At 34.4% G+C, this 18,680-nt stretch overlaps 1 protein-coding gene across 2 annotated transcripts; it reads left to right on the top strand.

Annotated features, from left to right (window-relative positions):
* Nucleotides 1-68: 68 nt before the first annotated feature.
* Nucleotides 69-18,083, top strand: LOC124533155 (fructose-bisphosphate aldolase-like). 2 transcript variants are annotated; one of them, XM_047108320.1, is made up of 9 exons: nt 69-176; nt 290-420; nt 499-590; nt 9,005-9,179; nt 9,938-10,141; nt 13,198-13,313; nt 14,150-14,249; nt 15,512-15,711; nt 17,951-18,083. In XM_047108320.1, the coding sequence occupies exons 2-9, from the start codon at nt 309-311 to the stop codon at nt 18,041-18,043; spliced, it is 1,092 nt and encodes a 363-aa protein (XP_046964276.1). In that variant the 5' UTR covers nt 69-176; nt 290-308; the 3' UTR covers nt 18,044-18,083. The 2 variants fall into 2 exon arrangements, with proteins under 2 accessions (XP_046964276.1, XP_046964277.1); XM_047108321.1 differs by having other exon boundaries at nt 81-176; nt 296-420.
* Nucleotides 18,084-18,680: the final 597 nt, after the last annotated feature.

Below are 18,680 nucleotides of genomic sequence, written 5' to 3' on the forward strand. Positions count from 1 at the left end.
TCATCTCTTAGTTTTATCGTAAGGAGGGAATGATAACCTTACAATCAACAAAACAAGTTAATCTTTAACATACTATAATTTATTGACCCTTATCTTCTTACTTCAAACATTTAATGTAGGTATAATATTATTTAACTGTTGATTAGGTACTTGTGTCTCGTCTACCATCAAAGCAGGTGATTTATTGTTTAAAATGCTAAAATTATTTGCATTTTGATTAAATTTAGTGCAATAACAAAATGTGGATATAAAAACTACTTGTATGTTTTTAATTAGATATTTAATTCAGTTACAGATCTGTTATCAATATGTCAACTTTTTTTTCGTATCCGGATTTCGAACTCCAGCAGAGATTAAGTAAGACTGCCAACGCTATTGTGGCACCTGGAAAGGGAATTTTGGCGGTAGATGAATCCAATGGTAATATAAATACTCTTTTAATTATTAATTTTAATTTAAATGAAGATTTTTTAATCTGTTGATAATTACGTCGTATAGAGGGCATTGGCAAATTACTGTCATCCGTTGGATTGGATAACACAGAGAATAACAGAAGAAAATATCGACAACTTCTCTTTACTACAGATAATGTAAGTATAAAGCCAGCTCTATTCTATTAAACTCAATTAGTGGCATAATAACTTGTGACCAAGTGACATTGGCGAAATAATCTGTGCCCTATTGGCACAAAGAAAGGCCAAAAAAAAAGTTGTGACCAATGAATATTGTATTAGTGTTTTTACATTTATTAACATTTATTTATTAAATAACAAAAATATAAGAGATTTATAATAATTTAAAATCAGACAATTGTTTTAAGTCAAAATTAATATGCTATTGTTAATTCAACGATGATCTCCACTTATCTTGATTAAATTGAAAATAAATGTGCGAAAGATTAAATTAAATAAACCCCGTAATCCCTAACGTGGAAATGGGAGATAAATCGTAACATCGAAGATATATTAAGGGTTTAAGGAAGGTCGGCCTTTCCGTGTAAGAGACGCATTAATATGGGTATTCTATTACATTTACCTTTTATAAAACATATAAAGTAAGGATGTTGTTGTATAGAACGTATTATAGTGCACATTTAAAAATAGAACACGAAAACATTTCGGTATATTTATATATGTACTAATGTTGTGCTCTTTTGTTGTGTATGTAGTAGTTTTCTTTTGTTGTGTTTACTTGTGTTTTGTTTTAATATGGTAAATATATTGAAACAATTACTTTATCAAAAATTATTTTACTTAACTGAAAAACAAACAGTGGGTTAGAAAAAAAGTTAGAAAAAGATCACCTTTGATTCATAATATGTTTTTTTTTTAAACAGACTAATTTGCATTCTTGGCACTTTAATTGAGATGCAAGCTTACAAAAGTTTTGAGAGTTGTTGTGGTCATTTAAATACCGAGAAGGCTTAGAACATGTGAATCCTGAACAAAACATTGTTTATAATTCATCTAATCATTAGCTGTGATGGAAAACATCGTGAGAAAACCTGCACATGTCCGATAAAATCTTGTGGCATGTGTATGCACAAACTCGCATATACAGAATACAAATAACAAAAGTAAACACGTCAATTTTACGTTCAAAACTTTTAAATTAAGTTCAACGTTAGTTGACAGAAGTTATTTATAAAATGAAATATTACCAGACGTGAAAATTCAATACGTTGTTTTGTAGTCGCCGTTATGAATTTTAATATTTTCATGTAAATATTTATGCAATGTAGGTGTTTTTTGAAAGAGTTGTCAACGGCTTTTTGTTTTATTAATATACAATAAAATCAAACGTCAAAAATCTTTATTCAATATGTGTTACACTTGTTGGTGGTTAAAAAAAATACTACCGATTCGGAAATACTAAGCGATTTTTTTTTTAATTATAGTTAAAGCGCCTGGTAAAGGAATAAAATGTTTGAACTTTAGTCTACCTTAAGAAACTATATAGAAAATAATTACTACATAAAATTACGGAGAGGGATTTTGCAAAAATAAATCGAAGATACATATTGTTTTTATCGCAACTCTAACCCCAAGATTTACAGCTGTGTTACCATATAATAAAATTACGCACTAAATATATTATAATATTTTATTGACATATTATGTTTCATTAATGGTGACAAGGTAGGTAAATAATACTGTTCCGCGGTAGAATATCTGATGAGTACTAACCCAAATCGCCTAGCACAAAGCCTTAATATGCGTAAAGTAAAGTAACAACCTGTAAATTACCCACTGCTGGGCTAAGGCCTCCTCTCCTATTAAGGAGAGGGTTTTGAAACGTATTCCACCACGCTGTTCCAATGCGGGTTAGTGGAATGCACATGTGGCAGAATTTCGATGAATTTAGACACGTGCAGGTTTCCTCACGATGTTTTCCTTCACTGCCGAGTACGAGATGAATTATAAACATAAATTAAGCAAATATATATAGTGGTGCTTGCCTGGGTTTGAACCCGAAATCATCGGTTAAATTAATAATAATATGCGTTAATTAAATTAATGTTCTTAACAATACAATTTATCCTTTACCCTACGACATATGACGTGCGATAGTTATTGCTGACGTACGAACATTCGTACACTTATGGTGGCTTAATTTGATAACTTACATCCTCGACGATTGTCCATTGTTTAATTTGTGTACAAAATAACACACGCAATACACTGTATTATGTTTGCCACGCATTATTTCGAATCGTGCGGTTTTCCGATATGACCATATAGGGTCATAATTTGTGTTTATTAATTAATACAAAATTATATATCTTAATTAGGTTTGTGTACTTTATAGAGAGGATGTGTCGTTGTGGAATGTATTTTGTCAGATAATGAGTTTAGGAATTATATATTAATGTAAAGTAACAGCCTGTAAATTTCCCACTGCTGAGATAAGGCCTCCTCTTCCAGTAAGGAGAGGGCTCGGAACATATTCCACCAAGCTGTTCCAATGCGGATTGGTGGAATGCACATGTGGCAGAATTTCGATTCGAAAATCGAAATTAGACACATGCAGGTTTCCTCACGATGTTTTCCTTCACCTTCGAGCACGAGATGAATTTTAAACACAATTAAGCACATTTATATAATGGTGCTTGCCTGGGTTTAAACTCGCAATTATCGGTTAAGATGCACGCGTTCTAAGCACTGGACCATCTCAGCTCTTTATTAATGTAATTGTATTTTATTTAAATATATGTTTAAAAAGTTAATACTATAATTTCGAATTAAACGTATTTAACATGGACTAGGCAAATCAATAAAAAACTAAAATTATACAATGGAACGTATTATCAAAGAAGCAGGCCAGATATCTGTGTACCTTTGTTTGTATTAAAGATAGGCTAATATAGGTAGGCGGACTGGCAAATGGGCTATTTGATGATAAGATGGACATTGGTAATGTATATGAGATGTCGACTTACCATGTTAGAAATATTAAACAACCCTTATATCTTTAGTGAGCCTTACTATATGTACATATACTCCTTGTGCTCAGTGGCGTAAATAGGGCGTTGCCACCGGTACCCAGGCACAGGGCGTAGACTCTCGGGGGCGCAAGAATAGACAGACTGGGCAGGACTATTGTTTTTTCGTTTTGCTCTTGTTAAGATTCCGCTGATACCCTAGTACTCGATTCCAATACAAACGTAATTACATGCATTTTACATTAGTATCATTAAAAACATACATCGCGCTCATTTTTTTGGCAGCGCACGAGTGTATTTGTGTTTATCGTTAATGGGCAACGCATTTGCAGTAGTGAACCTGCGTTTAATTTTTAGTGAGTGTGACAGTAAAATAGGCAAAGGGTGTGCTTAAATAGGGCGCGGTTATAGAAGCTCGCCCAGGGCGCAGAAAAAGCTATTTACGGCACTGCTTGTGCTTGAAGTGACACAGTCAACGTTTAATTTGGAACGCAACAATGCTAAGTAAAGCTCTACCTACCTACTCTTATGTTGTAATTATATGAATACGCACACACTTGAGAACTGTAACTAACTAAACTATAACAATATTACCCCAACAGTTGGTTAGTATTTTGAGTCTTAAATAAATAAAATTTTAACAAAAAGAAAAACCGACTTCAAACAAAACACTATTTTAAAACAAATGAATATGCACGAAAAAGTAATAAAAATAATTGCGTATTCAACATATTTTTTAGAGTCTTCCTAAGTTAAATGAAATGAAAAATATTAGACTACTTAAAAGTCGATTAACGATTATATCATGTAGTTATAGTTATTGGTATATTTGGAGCCGGTGTCAGCCATGGTGCCCTTGCCCCAACAATCAAAAGAAAGAAGCGATACGAGCCCCTTGATTGATCCAGTATATTATTGTGTAAAAGGTAATTTGTAAAAAACATATTTGTTAAAGTATTCTCGTATTGTTTTTTGATAGATATACTGTAGGGTTTTATTGGCTGACACCGACTCCAAATATAACAATAATTATAACTACATGATATAATCGTTAATCGACTTTTAAGTAGTCTAATATTTTTCATTTCATTTAACTTAGGAAGACTCTAAAAAATATGTTGAATACGCAATTATTTTTATTACTTTTTCGTGCATATTCATTTGTTTTAAAATAGTGTTTTGTTTGAAGTCGGTTTTTCTTTTTGTTAAAATTTTATTTATTTTTTGATTTTAAGTGAAGCTGATGTTGACTAACTAATTTTTTTTAATATGGATAGATTAAGCGTTCCGTTTATATGAGTCAGAAACTACTTCGAGGATAATTTCAAGGGAAACTTGCGAATAAAGCAAAAATAGACTTTCGAAAATGCGGATTTAATACGTCACGCGGCGTAAACTACAAGGATCCCTCGAAAGAGCTGTAATCGAACTCAGCAAAAAAACTTTGAAAAAGACCAACTATATTTCGTACATCATATGACATCACATCACATACACAAAATTTGATTAAAGATAGTAAGAAATTCTGCCCCATATCGCACCCTAACTGCGAGCCGTATAGGAGTTCCATCACTACATAGTATAAAACAAAGTCGCTTTCTCTGTCCCTATATCTTTAAATCTACGCAAAGGATTTTGATGCGGTTTTTTTTAAAAGATAGTGTGATTCAAGGGGAAGGTTTGTGTATATAATACATGAACAATATAGTAAAGAAACACTGATAATTTTAGAAGTTTGCGATGTGATGTCGTATATAAACAAATTCTGTAGTATATTTAGTATCAGTATTGCACCCGTGCGAAGCCGGGGTGGGTAGCTAGTTGATTATAATATTCGACTATGATAATTACATAAACATAACCACCTTACGGAAGGTGACTCAAATATCCAAATAACCTATAAATAAAAGATTCGACCGAGTATCGCTAAAGTGCTCCTCAGAATTGTTCCGTTCCCTTCCGTTCCGTTACTTTGTCATGGATCCTGTGCTCAGAACCTTACCAAACTTTCACCAAATTACCCTTGTAGTATATATTTTATAGTAAAAAAAGAATTATCTAAATTGGTTAACGTGATTTTCAGTTATTCACCTATTTGTCGCGCATATACATAATGCAAATTTAAGACTTATGTCGTTTTCACATGGATACCATCATCGGAAAAAAAAATAAAAAAAATGGGACCCCACGGGAAGCACTACCTTTCAAACAAAAAAAAAAATTATCAAAATCGGTCCACCCAGTGAAAAGTTATGAGGTAACAAACATAAAAAAAAAAAAAAAAAAAAAAAATTCAGACGAATTGATAACCTCCTCCTTTTGGAAGTCGGTTGAAAAGGTAGTCTCTTGGTGGTAGGGCTTTGTGCAAGCCCGTCTGGGTAGGTACCACCCATTCATTAGTTATTCTACTGCCAAATTACAGTACTCAGAATTGTTGTGTTCCGGTTTGAAGGGTGAGTGAGCCAGTGTAACTACAGGCACAAGGGACATAACAACTTAGTTCCCAAGGTTGATGGCACATTGACGATGTAAGGAATAGTTAATATTTCTTACAGCGTCATTGTCTATGGGTGATGGTGACCACTTACCATCAGGTGGCCCATCTGCTCGTCCACCAACCTATACCATAAAAAAAAAAGTTAGTCCGACAAGATCATCATCGACCATAAAAAATGTTAAGAGAGAGTGATAGGCTTCTTTTGAAGTGATAACTTCTTATTACCATAAGAAGTTATCACTCACATACACGTCTAAAGGGTAAACCGCATCGTTACGTAACGCGTTACGGCGCCAGTCTGTCTGGCTTCAAATTTCAATATGAAATAGTTCTACTAGTGGCTCTACCGATCTACTACAGCAACAACTCTTCAAATTGAGACGTTAACTGTTTTTCTATCTGCAACTATCGTCCAATAACACTAAGACAAAATTTATGCTTACACCGTTAATGAATAAATATAAGATTAGTTTAAGTTATCACTTTTTATTATTTACTTGTATAAGCCCGGGGCTTTGGTCGCGTTTCAGTGTGTTGGTTGTCACGTGTTAGGGAAAAAAGTAGCCTATGTCCTTAATTGGAGTTCAAGTTTACTTCATACCAAATTTCAAATCAAATTCGATCGGTTTGATCGTGAAAGAGCGGCTGACAGAGTTACTTTCACATTTATAATATTAATATAGATGTACCTCGAGTCGACATGGCCCAGTGGTTAGAACGCGTGCATCTTAACCGATGATTGCGAGTTCAAACCTAAGCAAGCACCGCTGTTGCATGTGCTTAATTTGTCTTTATAATTTATCTCGTGCTCAGCGGTGAAGGAAAACATCGTGAGGAAACCTGCATGTGACAAATTTCATAGAAATTCTGCCACACGTGTATTCCACCAACCTGCATTGGAACAGCGTGGTGGAATATGTTCCAAACCTTCTCCTAAAAGGGAGAGGAAGCCTTTAGCCCAGCAGTGGAAATTTACAGGCTGTTGTTGTTGTTGTTGTTGTTGTTTTTGTATAGATGTACCAATCATGTTCTTAAGGATATTCAACGTGAAATAATCGTGTTATTTAGGAAAGCGGATCTCCTTAAATAGTTTCTCCCGTGAGTAAGAGAATACGGCGCGAGTAACACGAGTTTGTAATTATATTGATGTAGGAACAACTAAAGTTGTTCGACAGAGCGGATTAATTATAAGGAGGGAACGATTATTTTAGTAAATCATATGTTGTTACTATAAATACAAAATGATTCCAGTTACATTAACATACATTAACAACCTTTAAATTTCCCACTGCTGGGCCTCCTCTCCCGTTCAGGAAAAGGTTTGGAGCATATTTCACCAAGCTGCTTCAATACGGGTTCTACTAATGAGGCAGAATTTAGTTGAAATGAGTCATATGCAATGTTTTTCTTCATCACGATGTTTTTCCTCAGTGAGCACGAGATGAATTACAGGCACAATTTTAGGATATGATAACACAGAGGTGCTCGCCTCGGAAATATCTGTAGTTTTAATTTACCCTGAGAAGAAACGCCAAAAGATACTCCGCGTTTTCTTTATTTTACAACGAGATCTTTAAAAAAAATATTTATATTATATTCTACGATGCTAGATCTCAATATGAGAAGCGATAGTTTTAATTTATTTTTTTATGCTACTAGCGACCCGTCCCGGCTTCACTCGGGTGCAAAGCTGATACTAAATGTAATACAAAACTTGTTTATTTACGACATGACATTAGAAACTTCTAAAATTATCAGTGTTCCTGTGCTGTATTGTCCATATATTATATACAAATATATTCTTCTTGGATCCGTTGCGTATTTTTAAAGATTTAAGCATACATAGGGATATAGGGACAGAGAAAGCGACTTTATTTTATACTATGTAGTGATAAGTGAATATTTTGAGCCCAGGTTGTAATTTCACGAATAGCCAACAAAACAAAAATTGTATTAATATACAGCACCGCTTTCGAATTATTTAATAGTTTTCGATGTTTCATCAAATTTGTTTGTCATTAGTTAATTAATGTGAATAATAAGTGGTAATTATTCATTTGTTATTATAAGTATGTTATGTTTCTGAGTACCACTATATTTTGAATTAAAATGTTTATAAACAATGATATTTGCATTACAAATAAATTATTTACTTTTCTTCAATAATATGATTCATTTTATTTGGATTGAGTTATTAAGTCAGTAGGAATTTTTGAAACTAATACAAATTTGGCTGTGAAAATAAATAGGATGTATAAATAAAATTTACATAGGCATCCTTTGATAAGATTCTGTGTCCTTAAGGATTCACTCAATGTATCCGTGTAAAAGTTATAGAGAAGTTTTCTCAATTATCTTAAATAAGTGTGTCCGTCGAAATGCATATGCATATGCATTTATACATATAAACACACATTATGTGGTTATATAAGTATTTATTACTGTGCAAAAAAATATGTAATTAAATTGTAGAGGTGTTATATAAGATACCTCCTGTCAAAAGTCTTACATGTTGTGTTCTGAATCAGGTGTGACGTTAGCATAATATTATTATAAAATAAAAGCTGATACATAAAAAAACCATGTGGTAAAATTTATTAATTAATTTATATTCTCATACCAGTCTCAAAATATTTCATTAAAGCTTTTCTGGTAAAATATCTAAGTACGTATAATATTCTTTATTTTTTAAACGTTACTTTCATAGTCCGATGGTATTGCAAATCTGACACGATAGAGTTTAGGGCACAAGGCTGCCATTGAGAATATATTACAGATAAACCCAAAAAAAAGTTGATCGAACCTGGAGTGTGAACTCTGGATCTCGGAACTGCGAACTTACACCTAGCTACTAAATTAATGAGGTAGTAACCTATATATTACTAGCGATCTTACAACGTTCTCAATTTTTCAGTCATTCTGTACTATATTGTGAACATCTGTACTGTTTAAAAAATCGCATCAAAATCCGTTGCGTAATTTTAAAGTTCTAAGGACATATAGGGATAGTCAGCGTGAAACGTCTTTGTTTTATACTATGTAATGATAATGTTAACTAATTTCAGATCCTCTCCGAGAATATATCAGCCGTGATCTTGTTTGATGAGACGGTATACCAGAAGACCGATGATGGCACGCCTTTTATGGATGTGCTAAAAAGGAAAAATATAATACCGGGTATTAAAGTCGATAAGGATGTTGTACCGCTGTTTATGTCTGGAGATGAATTTACGACCCAAGGTAATCTTATATCTGAACTAGATGTTACCTTTGCCTTTGATCGCGTAGAATATATTTGAAATATTACGTTGATGGTTGGTATGCTAAGAGGTCTTACGTCTTTATTTCCAAAAAAGTAGCCTAGGCCCTTTCTCGGGCACTAGACTATTTGTACATCAAATTTCGTTTGAATCGTTCCAATAGTTTTGGAGTGAAAGCAAAACAGACAGACAGAGTCTTACCCATTTATAATATTAGTATGGATATAATTATTTTCTCATATGAGTTTCCAGACATTTCATTAAAACCTCTATGATATAAAATATACGTTTATTATTTATAATTTTATAGCGTTTTAAAACTCTTTATTATATATGATAATGAAAGTGCGTGTACCAGGGGATCATGAAATGAAAAAGTTCTGAAGTCCTCCTTATCCTTAGGTTAAATACTTTATGGAATATTTACGTATTTGAATTATTTATATTAAAATTCGCTGGAAGATAGGTAATTAATCCCTACTGTAATAAAATTATATTTGATTGAGTGACATTGAACGAAATTAAAAATCTATACTTAATGTTACAATTGTGAAAGTAACCCTGTTTGCCTGTCGCTACCAAACCAATGAACTGATTTTGATGTTTTTTTTTTTATGAAACAAGGACAAGGATATAGGCTACTTTTTGTGCCTAGCACGTGACAACCAATCCCTAAAATCGAGCGAAACCTCGGCCAACTAATTGTAATATATAAAATATGATATAATTGTATTCCAGGCTTAGATGATCTGGCCAAACGCTGTTCTGAATACGAGAAACGCGGTTGTAAGTTTGCAAAATGGCGGTGCCCATTAAAGATTGGGGAGGGGACACCTTCAGTGCTGGCCATTCAGGACACAGCGAATGTCTTAGCGAGATATGCCTCGGTGTGCCAGAGCCAAGGCCTCGTGCCAATCGTGGAACCAGACGTGCTTCTTGATGGTAAGAATTTTAAAATCTTAAATTGTAAGTCCTTCTATATTTAAACTTGAGGCAAAAGAATATTTGAAGTTTTATTTAAGTTTATTTTTATAGGGGTAGAACTGGCAAATAGCCTGGCTGATGGTAAGTGGTCACCACTGCCCATAGAAATTGGTACTGTACGAATTATTAATCATATCTCATATCAATCGTGAAACTAAAGTATCAGACCAAATATACATATATGCTACATTTTACTTTAGCATAGGGGTGTTAAGCAACAACAGCCTGTAAGTTTCCCACTGTTGGGCTAAGGCCTCCTCTCTCTTTTGAAGAGAAGCTTTGGAACATATTCCAACACGTTGTTCCAATGTGGGTTGGTGGAATACACATGTGGCTGAATTTCTATGATTTTGACACATGAAGGTTTGCTCACGATGTTTTCCTTCACCGCCGAGCACGAGATGAATTATAAATACAAATTAAGAACATGAATATTCAGTGGTGCTGGGTTTGAGCCCGCAATCATCGGTTAAGATGCAGGCGTTTTAACCACTAGGTCATCTCAAGGTTATAATCAAGTTGTTAATGTATTTTAGTCATAATCTGAAATCCACGGGCAAAACCGCGAGTTCAGCTTGTAAATGATAATAGCTTATTAAGAAAGTTTGCGAATTAAATCGAACGGAATTCTGAGATTGAAAAGGATAAGGGAATATTTTTAGCCGTAAAAAATTACGGACGTTTTTAATTACTTAATAATACTTTGATACGCTCAGCTTTAATAAAAGCTGCCGAAATTGCTATAATATTGCCTACTGAATGTCAAGTATTAACGTACACTAAGTGGCACGAATAACCACCCACCTTATATTGATTTTTTTAATACAACTGAAATTGATTTAGTGTATAAGAATTTTCAATTAACATGGTTATTACTACAACAATTTTTTTTTATTTGTTCTCGTATATTATATATCTCGTATATTTGTAGATTTCGGAATGTCATGCTCCACTAAAATACTATATTAAAAATATATCCATCAAAATTTCAATATAAAAAAACCAAACCGTAATTGCTAATAATTTATAAATTCGATACAGTTTTGACTTTTCCTGTCAAATAACAAGAGTGTACTTCAAATGGTTTTCAACTCTTTAATCACAATTTTTTCAGAATTATAGCGTCGTAGTTCCCTAAACACGACCTTGAACACACACCTACATATGCATATACAAATTTACGTATATATACCTGTATATAATATACCTATTAGTTCCGTGTTATTTAAATATGGTATGTATTACGGCTATCATATATTGTTGTGCCGACATATACTACTAGCAACGATGGGGAAAGGTGGAACTGTATAAAGCTTTTGACTAATAATAAGAGCAAGACCAACCAATCACCATCATCAATATAGGTTTAGCCTATTTCACATATATTTAGACATATGATGAAAGTTAAGTCAAATGTTTATACAGTAACGAGGACTCCATTTACCCCCATGAACAGGGGGGGGGGGGGGTCGTTTGCGTCTAAGAACTCTCAAAGTTAGTCTCTCCGTATCTTCCTGGGCGTCAGGGGATCGCTTTCGCAGGCTACGGTGACTCGATAGTGACATAGTAAAGCAGCTTACTATGAGCTACCTTGTTACATAAACAATGTCAAATGGGCAGTTAATTTTTGTAAAATTTAAATATTGCGATACATTAATATTTTTTCGGCGTGCGGGTTATTATGGCCGTGAGTGTATATTTAAATTAAATATTGAAAAATGACTTTCATTTACATTAAAAATATTTGAATTGCCTTAACTTTTCTCTTTTATGTTTTAAGAACCGCGATATTTTAGATAAATTAAACGTGTCAGCTTCGTTTGATCCTAATTACGAAATATATTTCGAAATGGTAAAAAATTAAAACGAAAACAAAAGCCATTTAAACAAATTTTAACATTAAATTGACGAGATATCATGGTGGCCTTGAAAATTTTATAATAATTATTTCTGAAGATGCTGCTGTTGGTACTGTGTAGTCAAATAAACGCAAATAAAGGCAGTTAAGTGAAATAGTAAGAGGTAATTTTAAAAACCAGATATTTCTCAATGTCTATTATACAATATTTATCGGTATTACGCTATAGGATTATTTTACAAATTATTTTCGTAGTCAAATTATTCTATATCATATATGATGCGTTTTTTATCCTTATTTTGCGATCTTCTGCGGATGATACTGGCGTGATGCCGTAAACTAGGGATTTCATTAGTTCTAAGACATATAAATCTACCGGTGTATAGTACGGACTCCTATCAGGCCACGGAATGGGTCCTATTCAAATACAATTAGGAAAATGACTATCGCAATGAAATACGATTAAGTCTTAGCGTTGTATCGTAGCGTTTATATAAGATGAATTAATAACATATATTTTTTCAATTAAAATTTATATTTACTTAATTAAAAACATGTACTCATTAAATTGAGCCTCAACATACCAGGAGATCATGACATTGATAATGCTTAAAAAATAATAAAGGTCGGACGGTTTCATGGGCTGCTTTTTTATCCAAAAATGTAGTTAATTAAAAAATAACTTAATTTTTTAATTATAAAATATCACAGAAAATACTGATGCTGAGCTGAGATGGCCCAGCGGTTAGAACACGTGCATCTTAACCGATGATTGTGGGTTCAAGCCCAGGCAAGCACCACTATATATATAATATGTGCTTAATTGCGTTTATAATTCATCTCATGCTCGGCGGTGAAGGAAAACACCGCGAGGAAAATTGCATGTGTCTAATTTAATCGCAATTCTGTCACATGTGCATTCCACCAATCCGCATTGGAAAAGCGTGGTGGAATATGTTCCAAACCTTCTCCTCAGTGAGAGAGGAGGCCTTAGCCCAGCAGTGGGAAATTTACAGGCTGTTACTGTTGCTGTACAGTAAATACACAATTACAACAATATTTTCTATAGCGATTGTAAAATTAATTAAAGAATTAAAATGCATTTAAAATGAAAAAAAAAAATTAAAAATAAATTGATGTCTTGACATTTTACCAGGGGACCATGACATTGAAAGAGCCCAAAAGGTGACGGAGGTCGTTTTAGCTGCTGTATATAAGGCGTTAAATGATCATCACGTGTTCTTGGAAGGAACTCTGCTGAAACCTAATATGGTAAATATTGTTTATATTATATGTTAACAATACCTTAAGTCGACAAACACACGAATAAATTACTTAACAATATATACTTTAAAGTTATAAGTTACTAGTTAAACTGTTTAAAGGTAATTCAAAATAAACTCTATTCAAGTAGACTTTTACGAGCACTTTTGAATCGTCATTTTACAATTAAGTGAAGCTACCACCGGTTCGGAAAGTACATTCTACCGAGAAGAACCGGCAAAAAACTCAGTAGTTACTCTTTTTCAACATTTAAGAAATACCAAGTTATGTTAGTTAAATACAACTATTTAAAATAATATATCCTGCTGGGAAGTTAACAGGTATTAACTCCACGCTTTTTTATTATCTATTAAATCTGGTATCGAACAATATTTATAAATATAAATTCTAGATAAGAAATCGAAACGTCGTAGGCTGTACTAAAACACAATCGTTAATAGCTTTATACCCAATAGCTCAATAAAACAGCTATATAAAAGTCGTAAATTCAATCTCTGGCTCTTGGGTTACAATCGTTCTTTCTCCTGCAAAAGTTTTACAATTGACTAGATTCGATATCGTATAATCATTGTGAAGCCATTATATTATATCAGTCATTGTTTGTATTATTTAAATAAAATATATTATGATTTTTATATCATATAGGGAAGCAAGTTGACGGTAAATGAGCCACTTGATGGAAACCACTAACTATAGACATTAATAGTTTTTCATAATATTATTGTTGTGTCACGAATCTTGAAAAAAAATATATTATGTCCTATCTGCCAGTAGTTACACTGGCTCATAAAGCTACCCAATAAATCAAATTAATATTTTTTCAGGTAACTCCTGGTCAACAATGCTCAAAACGAAGCAGCTTAGGAGAAATTGCATCAGCTACAGTCACTGCATTGTTGAGGACAGTTCCGGCTGCTGTACCAGGTACACATAAATCCATTGAAAATGCCATCAAAGTACAATAAACGTAATGTTATAAAAGTATATAGTCCCTAACAGCTGTACAACGCAGCTAAAGGTTGTCAGTAATTACACTGACTCATAATCATTGCATACGATTGGAATAATTTAGTTATTAGATTATTCTGCATGCAGCCGCGAAGGTTCCGGTCCAAACCATTCTAGATTTAAAATTTTGTATCATCATCATCATCATCAACAGCCTATTTTTGTCCACTGTTGGACATAGGCCTCTCCCAGTGCACGCCACTGTGGTCTTTCTCCGGCTACTCGCATCCAGCTCCTGCCTGCCGCCTTGCGTATATCGTCACTCCACCGTGCCTGAGGACGTCCTACACTACGTTTGCCGAGACGCGGTCTCCACTCTAGAACACGTTTTCCCCAACGGTTGTCGGTTCTACGACAAATATGACCAGCCCACTGCCACTTCAGCTTACTAATCCGGTGGGCTATGTCGATGACTTTGGTTCTTTGACGGATAACCTCATTTCTGATGCGATCCCTCAAAGAGACGCCGAGCATAGCCCTTTCCATAGCACGCTGAGCGACTTTAAGTTGGTGGACCAGCCTTTTCGTGAGTGTCCACGTTTCGGCTCCGTATGTCATGACGGGTAGGACGCACTGATTGAAGACTTTCGTCTTAAGGCACTGTGGGATCGACGATGTTAGGATTCGACGTAACTTCCCAAACGCTGCCCAACCCAGCTGAATTCTTCTATTCACCTCGTCCTCAAGGTTGTTTCTACCTAATCGCAGAGTCTGCCCGAGGTAGACATATTTTTGAACAACTTCGAGAACGGTACCGTGTATCGTAGTCGGTTTCGGTAGAACATGTTCATTGAACATGACCTTGGTTTTATCCAAGTTCATCCGTAGGCCGATACGCATAGAAGAATCAGCCAGCTCTGGGCTCTGCCACGCTGGGCAGGCGGGTTGGCGATCGCAGGGCGTAGCTTCTCGCACCGGTGACGCTGCTGCCCGTCACCGGCCTGTGGTATTTAGCTACGCCTATTATGTTGATGGTTATACCGCCATCAGTCGGTCGCCAGAGCCTCGTTTGCTGGTCGGCAGGATGCACCACGGGCAGGTGAGGTTGGCTTGGGGCACTAAGGTGTAGTTTGCGCCCCCTTACATCCCTTTTGTATGGTAATTATTTTTCTAACCGTGCGACGCCGAGACGGTCAGCAAGTAAATTAATAAAATACCCTTACCCTTTAATTATTTAGGTATAGCATTCCTATCTGGTGGTCAATCCGAAGAAGAGGCTACGTTAAATCTGAATGCAATTAATCAAGTGGATATGAAGAAACCCTGGACCCTCACCTTTAGTTACGGGAGGGCTCTCCAAGCATCTGTGTGGAAGACTTGGGCTGGAAAGGACGCGAATGTTAAAAAGGCACAACAAGAGCTATTAAAGAGAGCTAAGGTAACTTAAATACACGTATACTCCCAAAGACTTTATGTTCTCCTGGTAGATTTATCCACAATGTTCGGCGGTAAAGGAAAAGCATCGTGATGAAACCTGCATGTGTATTCTGCCACATGTGTATTCCACCAATCCACATTGGAACAGCGTGGTGGAATATGTTTCGAACCATCTCCTCAAAGGGAGAGGAGGCCATAGCCCAGCTGTGGGAAATTTACAGGTGTACATTAAAGTGAAAATTATGCGATTATTTCAAAATCTATCGGACAAACGAAATTCTCGATCAGAATCAACTGTTGCATTGATAACGTATTCCATTATCGATATTACGTGAAATTAGTCAAACAAATAAAATTAACAGCGCCATGTGCTATTGACAATAGTATGATGAGCTCAACAGACAAACAAACAAACAGTAATTATTTATAAACAATGGAAATTACGAATTTGGTAGATTATGTGAATTATTTTTGTATTCTATTGAAAATATAGGAACTGTTATTTATTTGATTTTGGTTACCTATGATACCATTTGAGTCCAAACTTTTGATGACCTCCGTGATCGAGTAGCATTTATATCGGTTGTCATGGGTACGTCACTCCAAGTTCGATTCCCGACTGAGCCGACGTAGAAAAAGTTTATTAGTTTTCTATGTGGTCTTGGGTTGGGTGTTTGTGGTACCGTCGTTACTTCTGATTTTCCATAACACAAGTGCTTTAGCTGCTTACATTGGGATCAGAGTAATGTATGTGATATTGTCCAATATTTATATTTATTTATACGAATTTTCGTCGATCAATTTAAAAATCGAAATGTGAATATTCATGAATGTTTGTTTCAATGAAAGGGAAGCGAAAAAATCAATTTAAAACGTTGCTGCATTTTTGGAAGGAATATTAAATCGCCTATTAGCATATTAGAATGCCTTTGAAATTGGAGCTGGGAGTCACGAAACTAGCAGACCAAAATAGGTCAAAGTAAAAGAAAGTGAAATTGTCTATATATATATCACAGGATTAACACAGGATGGATGAAATGGCGGCAGGTTACGGGAACAATTTGTGACCCCCGTATTCCCCTTAAACTTAAGGGGAAGATCTATAAAACCATGATCAGACCTGCTGTCCTATATGGATCTGAGGGTTGGGCTACAAAAGGGACGACTGAAAGACAATTGCATGTTGTGGAGATGAGAATGCTGAGAGGAATGTGTGGTGTTACGCGAATGGATAGAGTAAGGAATGAGTACATAAGAGGAAGTTTGAAAGTGACACCGATAGCCGAGAGGTTATATGGAAGGCGGCTATCATGGTATGTAATGCGGAGGAATGAGGTACATATTGTGAGGAAGGCCTTGAGTATGAATGTGGATGGATATAGAGGTAGAGGACGACCAAGAAAACGATGGATGGACTGTGTGAAAGACGATATGGTTAGAAAGAATGTTACTTGTGAGATGACGTCTGACAGAGAAGTATGGAAGGACAAGACATGCTGCGCCGACCCCAAATAAAATTGGGAAAAGGGCAGGAGGATGGACATTTTTTTTGATAAGAAGTTGTCACCCGGGCCTACGTTCTCCTTTTGGGCTCGGTAGGAGTTGTACAAATAAAAGAAGCCTATTTCTCTTAAGAAGAGTATATAGTTATATTTGACTAACCAGAATTATAAGGAAACGGTTTATGCCGGGGGACTCTGTAGTAATAATCAGTATACTAGTGGGTCTCCTCTTTTAAATTTAATTTTTAATAACAAATAGTAAACATTGGTTCAGTTAGAGTTGAAAGTTTATGGAAAATAATTTACTTTAAATTTGTTTGCGTTTTTTTCTTATACAGTCGTGGCACCGCTCTTTACTAACCAATAACTTTTCTATGTATATTTTTTTTGATAAATCTAAACAGTTTAGTAAATTGCAACCAAGAATTTTCTATATTTCCCTGCATTTCTGCGTCTGGGGCACTTTAAAATGATAACGTAAACGATTTTTTATGTGGAGCTATTATCCTATAATCACTGGAAAAAATCGGATTACACTATTCATATGTTATATAATATAAACAGTAAATAAACAAGAATAATGAATCAATTGTAACAATTATACCAAAATTTAAATGTTTAATACTTCTTCTTTTTGTTTTGTGGCTCTCCGTTTCATTGTTTTGCGAAGAATAAAGACTAAACAAAAACATTCACATGAATTCAAAGAAATGTTATCGATATAATTGTTTATTTCAGGCAAATGGACTCGCTTCTCTGGGAAAATACACGATTCCTGTCACAACATCTGCCGGTGATGCATCGAATTATAGTAAAAACCACAAATATTAGGTACATCGGTTGTATATACAAATAAACAATAACAAACGAACTCTTTTGTATTATTTATCAATCATTAAAAAATATAAAAACGCTTAAAAATTCGAATAGTACAGGATCACATTTGATTTTTGTAAAGTGTGTCATCAAATACAGAAAAGGTTTTAATTGACTTATTACTGGGCAATGTAATGTTGATGGTAAACATGAGCACTTGATGGTAAGTGGACACCTATATATTGTAGACCCAGCTTCAGATAAACAGGAACATCAAATAATTAACCATATTTAATATGGTTTACAATATTTATTTTTATAGTTCTCTTTGCAATCATCCATTATCTTCCGTATTTAAAGGCAGATTAACAATTCCCATGTACATGTTCCCATAATAATATTCTATTTTTACTTTTATTTATAAAAATGTGAAACCAAAAAGTATTCATTACATTCTTATAATTCTGTGACTGAATATAGCTCAACAGCTAGAAGTTATATAACCTTTAATGATTATTTATAAATATTATATTTAAAATACTTTATAGGCTTACAATATATTAGTGAATTAAGAAATATTAATCATACCATACATAACTAACCATCAACTTCAGACATTAAGTTTCTATGACTACCGTTTTTAACACTGGCC

The sequence above is a fragment of the Vanessa cardui genome, chromosome 10 (assembly GCF_905220365.1).
Source record: "Vanessa cardui chromosome 10, ilVanCard2.1, whole genome shotgun sequence".
In the NCBI taxonomy this organism is placed as follows: Eukaryota; Metazoa; Arthropoda; class Insecta; order Lepidoptera; family Nymphalidae; genus Vanessa; species Vanessa cardui.

Excerpts from the sequence above, each read along its gene's own strand:
- LOC124533155 (XM_047108320.1), top strand. The coding sequence starts at position 309 with ATGTCAACTTTTTTTTCGTATCCGGATTTCGAACTCCAGCAGAGATTA. Across the intron at positions 14,250-15,511 it reads AGTTCCGGCTGCTGTACCAG|GTATAGCATTCCTATCTGGT; the intron begins GTACACATAAAT and ends TTAATTATTTAG. Across the intron at positions 15,712-17,950 it reads AGCTATTAAAGAGAGCTAAG|GCAAATGGACTCGCTTCTCT; the intron begins GTAACTTAAATA and ends TGTTTATTTCAG.